This window comes from Microtus pennsylvanicus, chromosome 4, assembly GCF_037038515.1.
Source record: "Microtus pennsylvanicus isolate mMicPen1 chromosome 4, mMicPen1.hap1, whole genome shotgun sequence".
NCBI classification, from domain to species: Eukaryota; Metazoa; Chordata; class Mammalia; order Rodentia; family Cricetidae; genus Microtus; species Microtus pennsylvanicus.
In genome coordinates this window covers 57,485,439-57,502,161 of record NC_134582.1, presented here as the reverse complement: position 1 = coordinate 57,502,161, position 16,723 = coordinate 57,485,439, and the positions used below count along the sequence as shown (strand labels likewise).

The following is a 16,723-nucleotide window of genomic DNA, read 5'->3' as shown; positions in this document are numbered from 1 at the left end:
ACTACCTGGCCAGTTACACAAATATATTTGTGTAAGTCAATTTTCCTTAAGGATATACATACAACACATACACACTACTACTATTGTGCTTCTACTGGCTGGGCAACGATGCTATATCAATAAAGAAAGTCATTTCACGATGAAAAACGGGGTGGTGGGGAGTGCACACCTAAAATCTCATCACTCAGGAACCTAAGGCAGGAAGACAACCAGGAGTCCCAGGTCAGCCAGAGCTGTATAGCTAGACCCTATTTCAAAAGAGCACCACCACACAAGAGGACTGCAAGATGCCTTCGTGGATAAAGCACTTGCTGGCGCAGCTAATGACCTGAGTTCCTGTCCTGCAACTCAACGAAATGGGAAGGAAACAGCCAAGTAATGCAGTTTTTCCTCTGGCCTCCATGTGCAAAGACACATACACACTAAATAAATAATGTCATTTTTATAGAGAGAAAATAAGAAGTGACATGTCTGAAATCTCAGCAACACAGTAGGCTCACGCAGAAGGGTTGAAAATCCAAGGCCTGCACCTTGGCTTCATAAGGGGGGTGGAGTGTAGTGGCTGGGCATATGTCAATAACCTAGTGTTATCTGAAAGAAAGGAAACTTAACAGAGAAAAATGCCTCCATAAGACAAGTTGTAGGACGTTTTCTTAATTAGTTATTGATGGGGGAGCACCCAGTCATTGTGGGTGGTTCCATAGGTTCTATAAGAACGACCCCTGGGCTGATGGTCCTGGGTTCTATAAGAAAGCAGGTTGAGCAAGCCATGGACAGCAAGCCAGTAAGCAGAACCCTTCCATGACCTCTGCATCAGCTCCTGCCTCCAGGATCCTGCCCTGTTTGAGTTCCTGTCCTGACTTCCTTCAATAATGAACAGTTATATGAATTTTAAGCCAATTAAACCTGTTCCTCCCCAACTTGCTTTTTGGTCATGATGTTTCTTTTCAGCAATAGAAACTCTAACTGAAACAGGCGGGGTGGGGAGTGTGCAAAAGACAGCTGCGGATACAGTTCAGTAGTAGAATGTTTAACTAGCATGTTCAGTCCCCTGTATGGATGGATGGCAGGGAGGAGGGTGGGAGGAAAACCGAGGAATAAACTTAGGAAAGGGATTAAGGTGGGGTGGGTGGGGCGGGGGCAGAGGCAGATGCAGAAGAGAAATGGATCACGAGAGTTATCTGGTCAGAAAAATACCTGACTTTATAAAGTTTTTATGAAAGATGATGGATCCTGACATTCACCTAAAGAATCACTAACCGCAGCAAAGGACAAGCCAGTGCCTTAGGCTAAAGCTGGGAGCTGCAGTCGTGTACTGCAAGAACTCCTAATTCACGCTGCTGTGCGGGAGTGAGGATGCACAATAGAGTTGTGATCCTCCCAGATTCCTAGAGCGGCCGGCTGAGGGAGCATCCGAAACGCGGAGAGATTGTAGGGGTGGTTGACAGGCAGTCTCTCCAGCACAGGAGAGTCAGAGCGGCGTCTTGGACACGGGGACCGAGCGGTTTCATGGCCTACTGTTCTGGATAGCTAGTCTGTGCTCACTGAGCCTTTATTCAACTGCATGAACGTCCGAAATGTTGGGGTGCTAGTGGAATCACGAAGTGGATGAACCCCCCTCCCCCGTAATCAGCCTGCGGAGCTGGAAAAGAGATAGCTGCCTTGTGAGTGTTGGACGCGAACACTAAACCCCTCCCTGCACTTATTCCAGTCACACCCCTAGTTTAGTATTTTTAATTTCCAGTCTTGTTTGAGCGCCGCATCTTGTAAGGGGGATTGAATTAAAGAGGGTTAATTCCCGCTTCCTGCACGATCGGAAAGGAAGCCTTCTCTAAGAGGAAAGGCTCCTGGAAGCTAAATAAGGTTTTTCTCCTTCTCTTTGTTCTGTATCTAGAAGCCCTAGTCTCAGAAATGACATCTCCTCTGTACAGTGGTTCTAATCTGAACTCAGGGCTACCACATCGCCTGCAGGCGTCAGTCACTTGTGTGGACAAGAAGATCTTACAGAAGAAATGGTAATTCTCCACTCGTTTCCTGAGGTGTCCGGTTGTGCCTATGGAGATCCAGTTCAGCTGTGACTCTCAAGAGCGTCACCCTCTGTAAGGTGAGGAGCGGTGCGTTGCATGTTCCTTCCGTGGTACCAGTGGTCTCCATTGTCTACACCCTCTCTGGCAAGCCGTACCATGTCTTTTGTGCTCCAAGCCAAGTCATACGGCTTTGTTTTGAATTCTAGAGATACAGCTTTTATTCAATCGCCTCTTCTTTTTAAAAATAGATTTTTATTAATTCTTTCACAATGTCATGCGTGTAAACAATGCATTTTGATCACATTCACTCCCAATCCCCCTACCAGTTACCCAGAGACCCTTCATGTCGTGTCGCCCCCTCCCCCCACCAAGCTGCCTGGAGGAATGTTGGGATACCTTACTGTCTTGATCTTGTACAGATAATCATAACTGCAATGCGTTCAGTGTCGTGTCTGAAAATTAGTGGTCCACTGAATCCCTCCCCGTCTTCAGCTCATCCAGCCTTTCTGCGCTCTCTTCTGCGGTGTCCCCTGCGTCTAGGGAGAAGGCCGGTTACAATAGATGCCCCATTTAGGACTTAGCACTTACTAGTCACTGTGCTCAGTACTTTGACCAGCTATCAGTCTCTGCATTGACTGCTGACCACTACAGAGAGAAAGAAGCTTCTCTGGCCAAGGTTGAGGGCAGCACTAACCTAGGTACATAAACTTAAATATTTAGAAGGCGGTTTGACAGCCTTTCCATTTAGCAAGGCACCAGCAGTGAGTTCTCCACTAGGACCTTGGCTTTTAACCAGATTTACAGTGCTGGGAATGATCAGGTTCAAATCCAATCCAAAAGCAGTTATTACTCCCTGTGGTGATTTGACGAAGAATGGCTCTGATAGGTTCATATATTTCAATGCTTCTCACTACTTGAGAAGGATCGGGAGGTATGGTCTTGTTGGAGAAAATGTGTCACTGGGCGTGGGCTTTGATGTTTCAAAAGCCTAAGCTAGTGTTACTCTCCCCCTGCTCCCTGTGAATCTGTATGTAGAACTCTCAGCTACTCCTCCAGCACCATGTCTGCCATGATGATAGTGGACTAACCCTCTGAAACTGTAAGCAAGCCCCAGTTAAATGCTTTCTTCTATAAGAGTTGTCACGGTCATGGAGTCTGTAGCATTAGAACAGTGACTAAGACACCCCCATAACCTTCGTGCCGTTATCGTACACACAGGCACATCTTGTCTGCTAGTCGGGGTCTTAATTTCCTATTGCTGTGCTAAGATGACATGAACAAGGCAATATAGAGAAGAGTTTGTTGGGGGCTCACTTACAATTTCAGAGAGTAAATGTCCATGACCATCATGTCAGAGTATGGCAGCAGGCAGGCGGAGAGAGCTAACTGGGAATGGCATGGGCTTTGAAAACTTCAAAGAAGCCTACCCCCAGTGACATACATTCTCCAAAAAGCCATACCTCCTAATCATCCTCAAACAATTCCACCAACGGGGGACCAAGCATTCAAAACTTTGCGCCTGTAGGAGCCATTCTCATTAGACCACCACCGGCAGAATTATAAGTGGGCATTAATGGGTTTTCTCTGCCCGTGGCCCATACAACTTCCACGCCCTATGAAATCTGGCCTGCAGAAAGAATACTTTCAGGTCAGCTCCAGCTTGATTTCTCTATGTTCTGCAGCCGGAATGAGTTGTGTTTAATAGAGTCATACCATTGGGTTCTGGTGGGCAGCCAGGAGCAACGGCAACGCCCTGTGTTGTTTTAGGACCTGACACTAATTCAGGAGGATTTTCATTTCCTAACCCACATCTGCTTGGGGAAACACTGTCCACCCACGCAGGATCGTGGGGTATTGCTGTGACAGACCTCACCATGTTTTGGGGAGGGTTCTGTAAAGAAAAACCATTCGGTGTTCAGTGCTTGGTGAGCTATTTTGTAGGGTCTTGGAAGATAAGAATATTGAGGGCAGATGGAGGCCTGGCTTGTGTAGTTTCACAGGGAAGTATAAGGACTCTATTCACAGCCATTTGCCGTTTTGAATTAAGATTCTGTCATTCTGAGCAGCTGGGGCTGAAGAGTCAGCCATAAAGCTAGATGGCAGTGGTGCAGGCTCTTAATCCCAGCCCTCGGGAGGCAACAGCAGGTGGATCTCTGTGAATCTGAGGTTAGCCTGGTCTACAGGGCAAGTTTCAGGAAACCCAGAGCTGTTACACAAAGAAGCCCTGTTTCAGAAAACCAAGAGAGAGAGAAGGAGAGAGTCACCATGTTAAAAGACTGGTACCTCTGAAGTGAACCTGTCGTTAGGGTTTCTTTCTTTCTTTTTTTAAAAATGTATTTATTTATTATGTATACGGTATTCTGCCTGCATGTATGTCTTCACGCCAGAAGAGGGTAAAAGATCTTATTACAGATGGCTGTGAGCTACCATGTGGTTGCTGGGAATTGAACTCAGGACCTCTGGAAGAGTAGCTAGTGCTCTTAACCTCAGAGCCATCTCTCCAGCCCTGTCGTTATTGGGTTTCTATTGCTGTGAAGAGACACCATCACCATGGCAATTCTTATAAAGGAAATGTTTGATTTTGGTGGCTGGCTTACAGTTTAGAGGTTCAGTCCATTATCATCATAGTGGGGAGTATGTCAGCATGCAGGCAGATATGGTTCTGGAGCTGAGAGTCCTACATCTTGATCAAAAGGCAACAGGAACTGGTCTCCAACAGTGGTTGGTATCTTGAGCATAGGAAACCTCAAAGCCTGCCCCCACAGTGACACACTTCCTCCAGCAAGGTCATACCTGTTCCAACAAAGCCACACCTCCCAATAGTGCCACTCCCTAGGAGCTTATGGGACCAATTACATTCAAATCACCTCAGAAACCTTTGCTTTGTTGGGACAATTGATGTTGGTTAGCTGGAGCTAAGAAATTGATGGTGATTAAGAAAAGACTAGCATCATTGAGATGAAATCTCCTGGAAAGTGTTTCCTTAGGGTCAGCCCACAGAGGCTGTGTTTCAGAAGCAGTCAAAGCTGTGCCATGTGCTGGCGGCTGGACTTGGGGATCTCAGAGTCACCCAGGAGGTTCTGGTTTTGAAGGCATGAAGAGCAGCTGAGGCTTGGCACTGGGAGAGGTCAGGAGAGGCCATTGGTGCAGGTGCACACCTCAGTATCAGTTGAAGGCTCGGAATTGAAGGGGTCAGGCAGAGAAGTTGAGGCTTCACAAAGAGAGCCTGAGAGGCTGTTGGTGAGCACCCAGCCCAGTTGCAGCAGAAAAATAACCACCAAGAGGAGCAGCGAAAGTGGAGTGGAGCCAGGACACAGCACTGCACCCCCACAGCCTCTGCATCAGCTCCTGCCTCCGGGTTCCTGCCCTCACTACTTTTGATGCTGGCTGTTTTATGGAACTGCGAGTGGAATAAACCCTTTCCTCCATGAGTTGTTTTGGTTATGGTGTTTCCTCAAAGCCAAGGTAACCCTAGCGAAGACAAGTGGACGCTATTTGTATCGGAATAAATTCAGTAGTTCGTTTTTCCCATGGCCGTGACAAAGTACCCTGACAAAGACGACTTAAGGGAGAATGGACTTATCCCAGCTTACAGCTCAGCAGTGCAGCCCACCTTGGTGAAAATCTCACCAACAGGAACCCGAGGCATTGGTCACATCAGTGTGCCATCCAGAAGCAGAGAAGGTGAATTCTCATCTTCAGGTGCCTTGCTGCTTCTTAGATACTGATTAATCAGGGTGATCCCCTCCATGTGGTAATCCCCTACATGTGGTGATGTAATGCTATTAAAATCTCTTACATTCTAAGTGATTAGAACTTTTGCGAGACCTCACAGCCAGAGTTAATAAGTGGCCTCACACCTTGAGGTCACTTGAGACTGCTATTGTACTGTGTATTCAGCCTGTCCAACCTGTCTTTAAGAGAACACTATAACAACCAACTTTACTTGTCTTGGATTTCCCGTGTTATCAACTTTTACAATTAGGTTAATGCATAGCTGTAATCTTAAATCCTTAATTATAGCTCAGAGTTCTTTATCTAGTTCATATATTATAAACTCATTTTCTTACATTATTTAAGTCTTGGGCGGGGCTTTTATCCTACAGGCTCTTCAGAGTGCCATTGTGTGGGCCTAAAGTTAAACTTGAGAGAAGAGGTACCCCCAAAGAATTCTCTAGAGTCCTTGCTTATGGCATAGAGCAGCAACATATTCTGCTTCTGAAACACAACAACATATTCCTTGGAATTGTGACCAGTCATTATGACCACAGTGTCTATAGTATGAAGAGCCTGAAATGACCAAGAGGCAAATTTACTGGCAATCCTGACCGTGTTCCATAGTAGAAGCATCTCTCCGTTGAGCGCTATAACTTCAAACTTACCAGGCCCAGGATTGGGGATAGGAAGCAAAACTAGCCTAAGTGGATGGTCAGGTGTATAATGGGGGACAGTGAGATGGCCTGGCAGTAAATGGTTAAGGTATTTACTGAGTTCAATCCCCAGGACCCACATGTGTGGAAGAAGAGAACTGGCTCCCATAGGTTGTTCTCTGGCCTCCATAATCATAAAATACACCATTGCACACACACACATGCACGTGTACGTGTGTGTGTGTGTGTGTGTGTGTGTGTGTGTGTGTGTAATATATTTCTCATATAGAGGAGGAATTATTCTCATGACTCCTGTGCTGGCTAGTTCAACTTGACACAAGCTAAAGTCATCTGAGAGGAAGGAACCTCAGTTGAGAAAATGCATCCATAAGACTGGGCTGTAAGTAGGCATGTAGGGCATTTTCTTAATTAGTGATTGATGGGGGAGGGCCCAGCTCATTGTGGGTAGTGCCACTCCTGGGCTGGTACTCCTTGCTGCTATAAGAAAGCAGGCTGAGCAAGCCATGATGAGCAAGCCAGCAAGTAGCAGCCCTCCATAGCCTTGACATGAGCTCCTCCTCCAGGTTCCTGCCCTGTGTGAGGTCCTGCATTAGCTTCCCTCAATGAACTGTGTCTCTGGATCTGTAAGCCAAATAAAACCTCTTTTCCCCCAGTTGCTTTTGGTCATGGTGTTTCATCACAGCAATAATAACCCTAACTAAAACAGCTCCTCCAACTCTCAGTTCCTGTAATGCATATGTGCTTGACCATTTTTTAAAAAAAAAATAGACAGCCTTTTTTTTTTTTTGTTCTTTGGCATAGGGCACATAGTATGTCCTCTATGAGAACTTTCCTAGTGTAGCCTTTAGAACATTCCCTCATCATCCCAAGTCTGCATCCTTCTCAGTGGAACATACATAAGACCCATGAGCTCCAGGTATTTGAGGTTACTGCTCTACTTATTTTCTTAGATTACTTTTTTCGAGGTTGTATTATATAGGCTAGCATGATAACAAACAGAATTACCATAAATAAATACAGCTCTGTATCTGCAGTGTGAAAACAAATTTCATGACAAAACTGGTCCTGTACAATGAATCTGCCTTCAGAAACCTGACTGATTGCACTGTTCACTCTGGTTGTTGAATATTCAGGCATACGGAATTGATAATAGGCATGCCCCCTTGGAGAGAGGAGATCCCTATGTTTGTAGCTATGTATAGCCGTCATCCTTGCTGCCGTGACCATTCTATACATCAGTCAGCCATGCCAGCTGGAATAGAGGCTGATTGACATAGTTCTGTGGATGTTCTTGTCTTGCAGGTTGAGAGGCTTGTTTGCTGGTTACCTTTGCTGAAAATGTACAAAGAACACAATATATGTGCATACTGAGCCCATTCCGGAAGGTCTATCCCAATGTTTCTCCCAGGGTTCTACTTTCTTTCTAGCATTCCAATCTTGTTCTTTCCATGTATTTGATAAGTGATTTGTCATTAGCCATGAGTCAATCTAGGCTTATATCCTAGACTATTTCCTTTCATAAATAGTAGACAGACGGTAATTTTATTTCTAAAGTTCTGCCTGTGGGAGAATTTGCTTTGACCAGTGTCTGAGACCATCCCGAGTGGGAAGATGAGTGAAAGTTTTCAGACCCTTCTGTAAACCTGTTCTGAAATCATCTAGTACATAATAAGAAGTTTGTAATGTGTAGCCATTTAGTATTCTGTAATCAAGAAGTCTCCATTGGTGCCTATAAAGTCAAGGTTCACTCAAGAGTGTTGTGAAGAGAGGGGGTGGGCCCTTTGTTTGTCCTGGCCCCCTGACTAGCTTACACCTGAAATAATTACACAGAATCTGTATTAATTAAAACACTGCTTGGCCATTAGCTCTAACTTCTTATTGGCTAACTCTTACATATTAGTTTAACCCATCTCCATTAATCTATGTTTTGCCACGTGCCATGGCTTACTGGCAAGATTCTAACCAGCGACCATCTCAGCCAGAAGATCCATGGTGTCTCCCACTCTGTCCTTCTTCCCAGCATTCAGTTCTGTCTTCTCTGCCTACTTAAGTTCTGCCCTATAAGGCCCAAAGCAGTTTCTTAATTCATTAACCAATAAAAGCAACACATGAACAGAAGAACCTCCTACACCACAAAAGTAGCAACCCAGCTAGGTATGGTAGCATGCACCTGTTGTAATGCCAGCACTGGTGAGTCAGGAGGACTACCCTGAGTCCAAAGCCATCTTAAGCTACAAAGTGACTTCAAAGCCATCCAAAGGCTACACTACAAACAAAAATAAAGGAGGTGGGGTAGAGCCAGGTGCAGTAGCTAGCATCTGTCTTCTCAGCACTCAAGAGTTGAGACAGAAGGATTACCATGAGTTGCAGGCCAAACTGGGCTACAGCGTATCTCAAACAAAAGCAAAAATAGCAAACATGTAATTTCTTTAGTCATTTTGGGGGACAGTGAGATGACTCAGAGGCCGAAAACACTTAGCACTTAGCATCCAGCCTGCCAACCTAAGTGTGAGCCCCAGGACCCACACGATAGAAGGAGAGAACCAGCTACCTTCCACAATTTATCCTTTAATCCCAGCACTCTGGGGGTGGAGACAGGAGTGATATGGCTGGGCAGAGAGAGGAACATAAAGGGAAAGGACAGGAACTCAGTGGTGTGGAATCTGAGGATTCGTGGAGACAGGATCCCGCCATTGTGGTCTGAAGATTTGGTAGAGGTAAAAGGTCTCTGTAGTGGTTGGATGTTTGCTTTTCTGATCTTCATGTTGAACCCCAGTATCTGTCCCTGGGTTTTTATTATTCATGCTACACATGGCATAAAGAACCACACAAAAGCATACATAATTTTTAAGTGTACTGGCACACACAATTAAAAAATGAAATCAGTCTTTACATCAAAATTGATTCCTTGTTACTCTCATTAAGGCATGCAGATTGAAAAAGTAGAAAGAACTTGACCATCTTACTACTCCGGCCCTCTTGTTTGTGATGCCAAATGTAGCTCCAGCTGGAGATCATAATAAAAAAAAATACCAGAGTTATTTTGCAATAGATGTTGTTGTATGAAAATTCAATTTTAAACTGCTGTCTTGAACTGATCCTGCTTGTGACTTTTTGTAGAAAGTATTTAGAATACAGTGCATTTCTGTGTGTGATAACTTTTTTTACTGTTTCTTAAGGGTAGATGCAAAGGAATTGAACAGTTTTTATTTCTCTCTTATTATTTTTCTTTAGTAATAAATACCTGAGCATTGCTAGGTAAAACCCAACCCACTTCTGTTTCCTATGCTTTTTATACTGCTTGCTTTAAGTATATTAGCAAGTTATTAGCTCTCACCTAATCACACTTTTATTATCATAGTGAATCAATTTCAGTTTTCCCAGGTCATCTGTGAAAATCATACTTTTGTATCTGATAAGTCCATTCCACAAAATGGGATCCATTATTACTTATTGATTCTTCCAGTTTTCCTCAGTCTTCTTTAGTGTGGGAAGCCTCTCAGCTCATTTGCAGTCCCCCACCTTAACTGCAAGGATCACCTTGTACCACATCCTCCCCTCTCCTGGTAACATCTATAGACAAACATTGATTTGCAGCATCTGGAACTTATCTGCAACATGGAGCACATTTTCCATTGGGATTTTGTTTACTTTTCCAGATGGTGAGACCAAGATCAAGATTGGAGAGCCAGCTTCAAAGGAGGAAAATGACAGGAAACACTGAAGAACCTGGCAGCCTCAAGGAGGATGTTCTCCCGAATTCCAGAGGCAAAGAATTCCGTGAATTGGGGGACGAATTGAATGAAAAACCCCGCTTAAGAAGAAGACAGTATACCTGTGATGAATGTGGCCAGCACTTTGCTTGTAAAACGGGTCTCGTTAGACACCAAAAAACTCACTGGGACAGACCACACGAATGCGATGAATGTGGAAAGGGCTTTCGTTCGCCCTCAGCCCTGACTCTACATCAGAGAATTCATACTGGAGAGAAACCCTATCCATGCAATTGGTGTATTAAAAGCTTTAGTCGGAGCTCAGACCTTGTCAAACATCAAAGAGTCCACACTGGGGAAAAGCCTTACAAATGTAAGGAATGTGGGAAGGCCTTCAGCCAGAGCTCGGATCTCATCATACACCAGAGAATCCACACAGGAGAAAAACCCTACCCATGCGGTCATTGTAGCAAAAGCTTTAGCCAGCACTCAGATATGGTCAAACATCAGAGGATCCACACTGGAGAGAAGCCTTATATGTGTAGCCAGTGTTATAAACATTTCAGCCAGAGCTCTGATCTTATAAAACATCAGCGAACCCACACTGGGGAGAAACCATATAAGTGTAAAGCTTGTAAGAAGGCCTTTAGTCAGAGCTCTGATCTTATTCTCCATCAGCGAATCCACTCTGGGGAGAAACCATATCCATGTAATCAGTGTAGCAAAAGTTTCAGTCAGAATTCAGACCTTATTAAACACAGAAGGATTCACACTGGAGAGAAGCCATATAAATGTAACGAATGTGGAAAGGCTTTTAATCAGAGCTCGGTCCTTATTCTGCATCAGAGAATTCATACCGGAGAGAAACCCTACCTATGTAACCAGTGTACCAAAACCTTCAGTAGGTTTTCAGATCTCCTTAACCATCAGCGAATTCACACTGGAGAGAAGCCGTACCCGTGTGGTCAGTGCAGTAAAACGTTCAGTAGGAGGTCGGATCTTATTAAACATCACAGAGTCCACACTGGGGAGAAGCCCTATGAATGTAAGTGTGGGAAGGCCTTCAGTCAGAGCTCCAACCTTGTTCTCCACCAGAGAATCCACACCGGGGAAAAACCCTATCCCTGCAGTGACTGTGCCAAGAGTTTCAGTCGCCGTTCAGACCTCGTAAAGCATCAAAGAACACATACTGGCGAGAAACCATATACATGCGATCTGTGCGATAAAAGCTTCAGTCAAAGCACAGACCTCACGAAACATCGGAGAATGCATTCGGGTGAAAAGTCCTACCACTGTGATAGTTGCGGCAAAGCCTTTAGTCAGAGTTCTGACCTCATCCTTCACCGTAGAATATACACAAGAAAAAAACCCTCTGAGTGCTCACTGTGCACCCGATGTTTCCGTCAGAATTCAGGCCGTATCAAACACCGGAGAAGCCACACTGGAGAGAAACCCTACCCATGTGCTAAGTGCGGCAGAAGCTTTAATAGGAGCGTTGATCTCTTTAACCATCAGAGAATACACGTTGGGGAAAAACCGCAAAAATAATACCCGTGGGAAATTGCTGGGAATGACCCTTCTGTACACTGAGTATGTGTACTCTCAAGACAGGCCGGTAGCCAGACCGGAAGTTAGGTGGGAAAGCCAACCAGAATAATGGGAAGAGCGAGGGTGGAGTCAGGCAGACGTCCTAGCTGCCTAGGAAGTAAGACATGCTAGAGGACAGGTAAAGCCATGAGCGATGTGGCAATACATAGATTAATAGTAATGGGTTAATTTAAGTGTAAGAGCTAGTAGCAAGCCTAAGCTTTTGGCCAAGCATTTATAATTCATATCCAGCCTCTGAGTCGGTTATTTAGGACCCAGGAGTTGGGACAGGAAACGTCTGTTTACAGGAAACCTTTCGGAACTGTGACCAGTCTCACTGAATATCAAAGGATGCACATAGAAGGGAAACCACCCTCAGTTCGGGGTAGCAGACGTTTTAACAAACGTGATCATGGTAACTTTAAGAAAACCCATTCTAGCCAGGTGGTGATAGCCATGCCTTTAACTTCAGCCTTCAGGAGGCAAAGTCAGGCAGATCTATATAGCAAACTTCAGGACAGCAAGGGCTACACAGAGAAACCCTGCCTTGGATGGAAAAAGAAGAAGTAGGAAGGAAGAAAAAGAAGGGAGAAAGGAAGAAAAAGATTCTTCCTGAGGAGGAAGAATTGCATGAATGTGACAGCTATGGGAAAGTCTGGTGCACAGATTCTGATCCCACACGTGAAAAAGGTTTTAATCAATGTCCAGCCCATGCTCCATTTAAAAAATAGAAATTCTTACCCTGTCTATAATCTAAGAAAATCTCTTACAATTCACAGCAATATCATTATAGAATATAAGACATTAATGCGGAACTTACCATATTTAAAACTAAATGTGGAAAGTCTCAATCAAAATTATGAGGAAAATATATTCATCTTAGAATCTCAAACCTTTATTTATTTATTTATTTATTTATTTTTGGTTTTTCGAGACAGGGTTTCTCCGTAGCTTTTGGTTCCTGTCCTGGAGACCTGGAGATCCTCTTGTAGACCAGGCTGGCCTCGAACTCACAGAGATCTGCCTGCCTCTGCCTCCCGAGTGCTGGGATTAAAGGCGTATGCCAGCACCGCCCGGCTAACTCAAACCTTTATTGAGTCTAAATTACCAAGTGCATATCAGAAATTACTTCAGAGAATGCAAGGAAACCTTAAATCCTGTGATTAAAGTGGTATTAATGCTGACGTCACACATATCCTCTGGAGATGGAGAGTTGGGTCCTATGCACAAACTGAGTATAAATTCCATGCCACTTTGTCTCCGTGATTTGTTGGTATTGGTCTAATTTTGATTTCCTCATGAGCCTGAATCCCTATGGTGCACAGAGCAAGGCTAGTTTAATTTTCAATAATACAGACCAACATTGAACAAAATGGAGCTGTGGTATTGTGGTCCTGTAAATACTGTAGTTCCATGATATCCATGGGGGCTATGCCCATAAGGCATAGAACTTCACCAGTCAGCTGACAGTCTTGCTAAGTCCAGATAGACTGTGAATAGGAAAAGTACATGACCCTTTGTGTTAGTGATAGAGGTTCTCAGTTCCTAGCTAACAGTTCCAAACTTTGTGTGCCAGTGACTCAAATCCTACCTAGTGTTAGTGTCTTCGCTGCTCTTCTTCCAGCCAGAACCATCAGCTACCAGAAGTTCTTGCAATTTTTCCAAGAGATGGAGCTAGCTGGTCCCAGCACTGGTTACCAGCCATTCTCAGTGGTAACAGTTCTAAGGAAACCAGCCAGTGTATACTCCCCTGAAATCATAAATATGCAAAACCATCCTGAAGAGATGCTATTGGTACTGGTGCTGCAGCAATGCATGGGCTGACAAGATGGAATGAGAGAAGGGCAGATTATATAGGCAAAAGAAATAGACAAATGTGTGTTTGTGGTGTCCTGCTGATGAACTGCAGACTTTATGCAACTTTAGGTTGTGAGCAGGAGAAGGGTCTGGTGTGGAACAATTGTATTCTGTCAATTATGTTTTAAATAAACACTGATTGGCCAGTAGCCAGGCAGGCAGTGTAGGTGGGACAGGAAGTAGAGGCGGGTCAAAGGAGAACTCTGGGAAGGAGAAAACCCATTCCTCCCGAGTTCTGTGCAGACACCGAAGAAGCAGGATGTGACCTGCCCCGTTGAAAAAGGTACCGAGCCATGTGGCTAACATAGATAAGAATAATTGGCTAATATAAGTAATAAGAGCTAATAAGAAGCCTGAGCTAATGGGCCAATCAGTTTATATCTATGTAGACTCTGTGTGATTTTTTTTGGTACCTAAAGACTGTGGGAACCGAGCAGGACAGAAATCCCAACAAGCAGGCCCTCATGTTACAAGGGTCCTTTATGGATATGGAGACAACTGAAGCATCAGCTGGTACCAACCAGCTACATAGCTAGAGTGTATGTAGTCCCTCGCTGTGGTTGCTGTGCACTTTGGAAGATTTGACCCTCTGTATCACGTAATCAGTACTGCATTCTTAACACCATTTCCTGATCTAAGCACTTACTGTGCACCAAGTCTACAACTTGCATTTTGAGATGTTAGAATAATAATAAAATTTCCCTTCACAATTTCACAAGATTCATTCTTACTGGAACATCGTCAGGTTTTTTTTCTTCCCTTAAATGAAAACCTTCCACTTTTTCACTTACAGCTGATAAAACTGTCTTCTCTTCAGCTTCTCTAATTGCCAGCACCACTTCATCCTGGGGCCATCGTTCAGTGAAGTAAGGATTACTTGAACATAAGCAATGAGAGTATGGAGACGGAATCTGATGGCCCGGATGGCTACCAGTGACTAATACATGGGAAATTGGCATCCTAGACAAGGCAGTGATTCACATTCTGGAGGGTGTGCAAAGGGGTTCAAGGTTTCACTTCTGAATGCACTGAGAGACTATGGGAGGTTCCAGGCAAAGGAGCAACATGATGGCGAGGACTAATGTGGAAAACAAAGACCATTTAGTTTCTTAAATGCTTCTTTATAGTCTGAGGGCTTTTGTTATTTGAAACAGGGTCTATGCAGAGCAAGCTGGCTTGAAACTCAAAAGATGTGCTGGGATTAAAGGCATCCACCAGCACCACATTTTTATGTATTATCTTATGTAGAATATACAGTAGAAAATATATAAAATAAAAAACTACCTCAAACTTGAGTCCACAAGTAGTATGCTAGCACTATAGACTTCATCTGCATAAAGCCACGTGTGTGTGTGTGTGTGTGTGTGTATGTATACACACACACATATTTATAGTCTTAGAATTTTATTGATCTGGAGAGATACCATGACCACACCAACTCTTATAAAGGAAAAGAGAAAAAATATTTAATTGGGGTGGCTTACAGTTTCAGAAGTTTAGTCCATTATTATGGCAGGACATGGCAGCATGCAGGCAGACATGGTGCTGGAGAAGGAGCCAAGAGTTCTATAACTTGATCCACAGGCAACAGGAAGAGGACTGAACTGTTGCATTGGGTGTAGCTTGAGCATTGAAGACCTCACCCCCCCACACACACACACACAGTGACACACTGTATGTAGTAGGAGACATGGGCTGCGTTCCTGCCACCCTGCTCCTGGCCGCCAGCTAGCTTATGCCCCAAAATAACAACACACAAACTGTATTCACATAAACACTGCTTGGCCCATTTCTATTCATATATGTAGCACCACGAGGTATACTTACCGGGAAGATTCTAGCCTATGTCCATCCTGGGTCAGAGCTTCATCGCGTCTGCCCCAGAGAGGAGAGGAAATGGCATCTGTGCTCACTTCCTCTTCCTCCCAGCATTCTGTTCTGTTTACTCTGCCTATCTAATTTTCTGTCCTATCAGGGCCAAGGCAGTTTCTTTATTTAACCAATGACCTTCTTCCACCATTACACTTCCTCCAAGGTCATACATTCTAATAGTGCCACTCTCTATGAAGGCCTTTTCTTTCAAACCACTACATACAGTGTGTAAACCACACACACACACACACACACATCTTAGGGTTTCTATTGCTGTGATAAAACACCACGACCAAAAGCAACTTGGGAGTAAACAGTCTACTTCATTTAGACTTTCACATCATAGTTCATCATGGAAAGAACTCAAGCTGGGCAGGAACCCGGAGGCAGGACTGCTGCAGAGACCATGGAGGAATGCTTACTCGTGCTCAGTGCTTGCTCAGGCCACATTCTTACATCATCCAGGACCACCTGATGAGGGGTGACACCACCCACAATGAGCCGGGCTCTTCTACATTGATCAAGAAAATGTCCTATAAACTTGCATAAGATTCTTTCCGTCATACTAGGTATTGGGCTCACAGAGCTTCAAGACAATGGACCTAAAAATAGAGTGCCCTTCTCCCAAAAACCCATGCTGGGTTAAGGTAATTGTGCAGGGCTCCCAGGACCACAGGCAGTAAGTGTGAAGGCAGTGCCCTGAGCCATGTTTGCTAGGTACAGCAGTGTGCTGGCCGTCAGTGTGACACAAGCTAATGCCCCCACCATGCTGGCCCGTGGAGCATGTGGTGCATGTTCTGGATTGATGAGAGATGGGGAGGGCCCAGTTCACTGCAGGTTGTGTGACCCCTAGGCTGGTGGCCCTGGTTGCTGTAAGAAAGCAGGTTCAAGATGCTATTAGGCACAAGCCAAACCAGCATTCCTCCATGGCCTCTACATCAGTTCTTCAAGTTTCTGTCTGGAGTTCCCGCCCTGACTGAACTCAGAGACAGAAGTCAAGTCTGGGCAGGAACTCAAGTAACCTGAGAGTTGTAAGATGAAGTAAACTCTTTCCTCCCCCAGCTGCTTTCGGTCATGGTGTCTATCACTGCAATAGACACCTAACAGATTCAGCGGTTTAACATACCTGGACCCAATCAATCTGTTGGAGACAATGTATGAAAAGTTGTTCAGACTTAATGAAAGCCACTGTTAGAATGTCAAGTATGGGAATGGTGTGTGAATCGGGGAGGGGAGAGAGTAAAGTAACACATGGCAGAGGCTGACAGAGTCCAAA

The 16,723-nt window shown here is 44.5% G+C and overlaps 1 protein-coding gene across 1 annotated transcript; it reads left to right on the top strand.

Moving 5' to 3' along the window:
- Positions 1-1,427: 1,427 nt before the first annotated feature.
- On the top strand, positions 1,428-14,287 carry LOC142847906 (uncharacterized). Its single transcript, XM_075969171.1, has 3 exons — positions 1,428-1,664; positions 1,895-2,104; positions 10,078-14,287. The coding sequence occupies exon 3, from the start codon at positions 10,078-10,080 to the stop codon at positions 11,677-11,679; it is 1,602 nt and encodes a 533-aa protein (XP_075825286.1). The 5' UTR covers positions 1,428-1,664; positions 1,895-2,104; the 3' UTR covers positions 11,680-14,287.
- Positions 14,288-16,723: the final 2,436 nt, after the last annotated feature.

Bases quoted from the DNA above. Each gene is read 5' to 3' on its own strand.
- LOC142847906 (XM_075969171.1), top strand. From the start codon at position 10,078: ATGGTGAGACCAAGATCAAGATTGGAGAGCCAGCTTCAAAGGAGGAAA.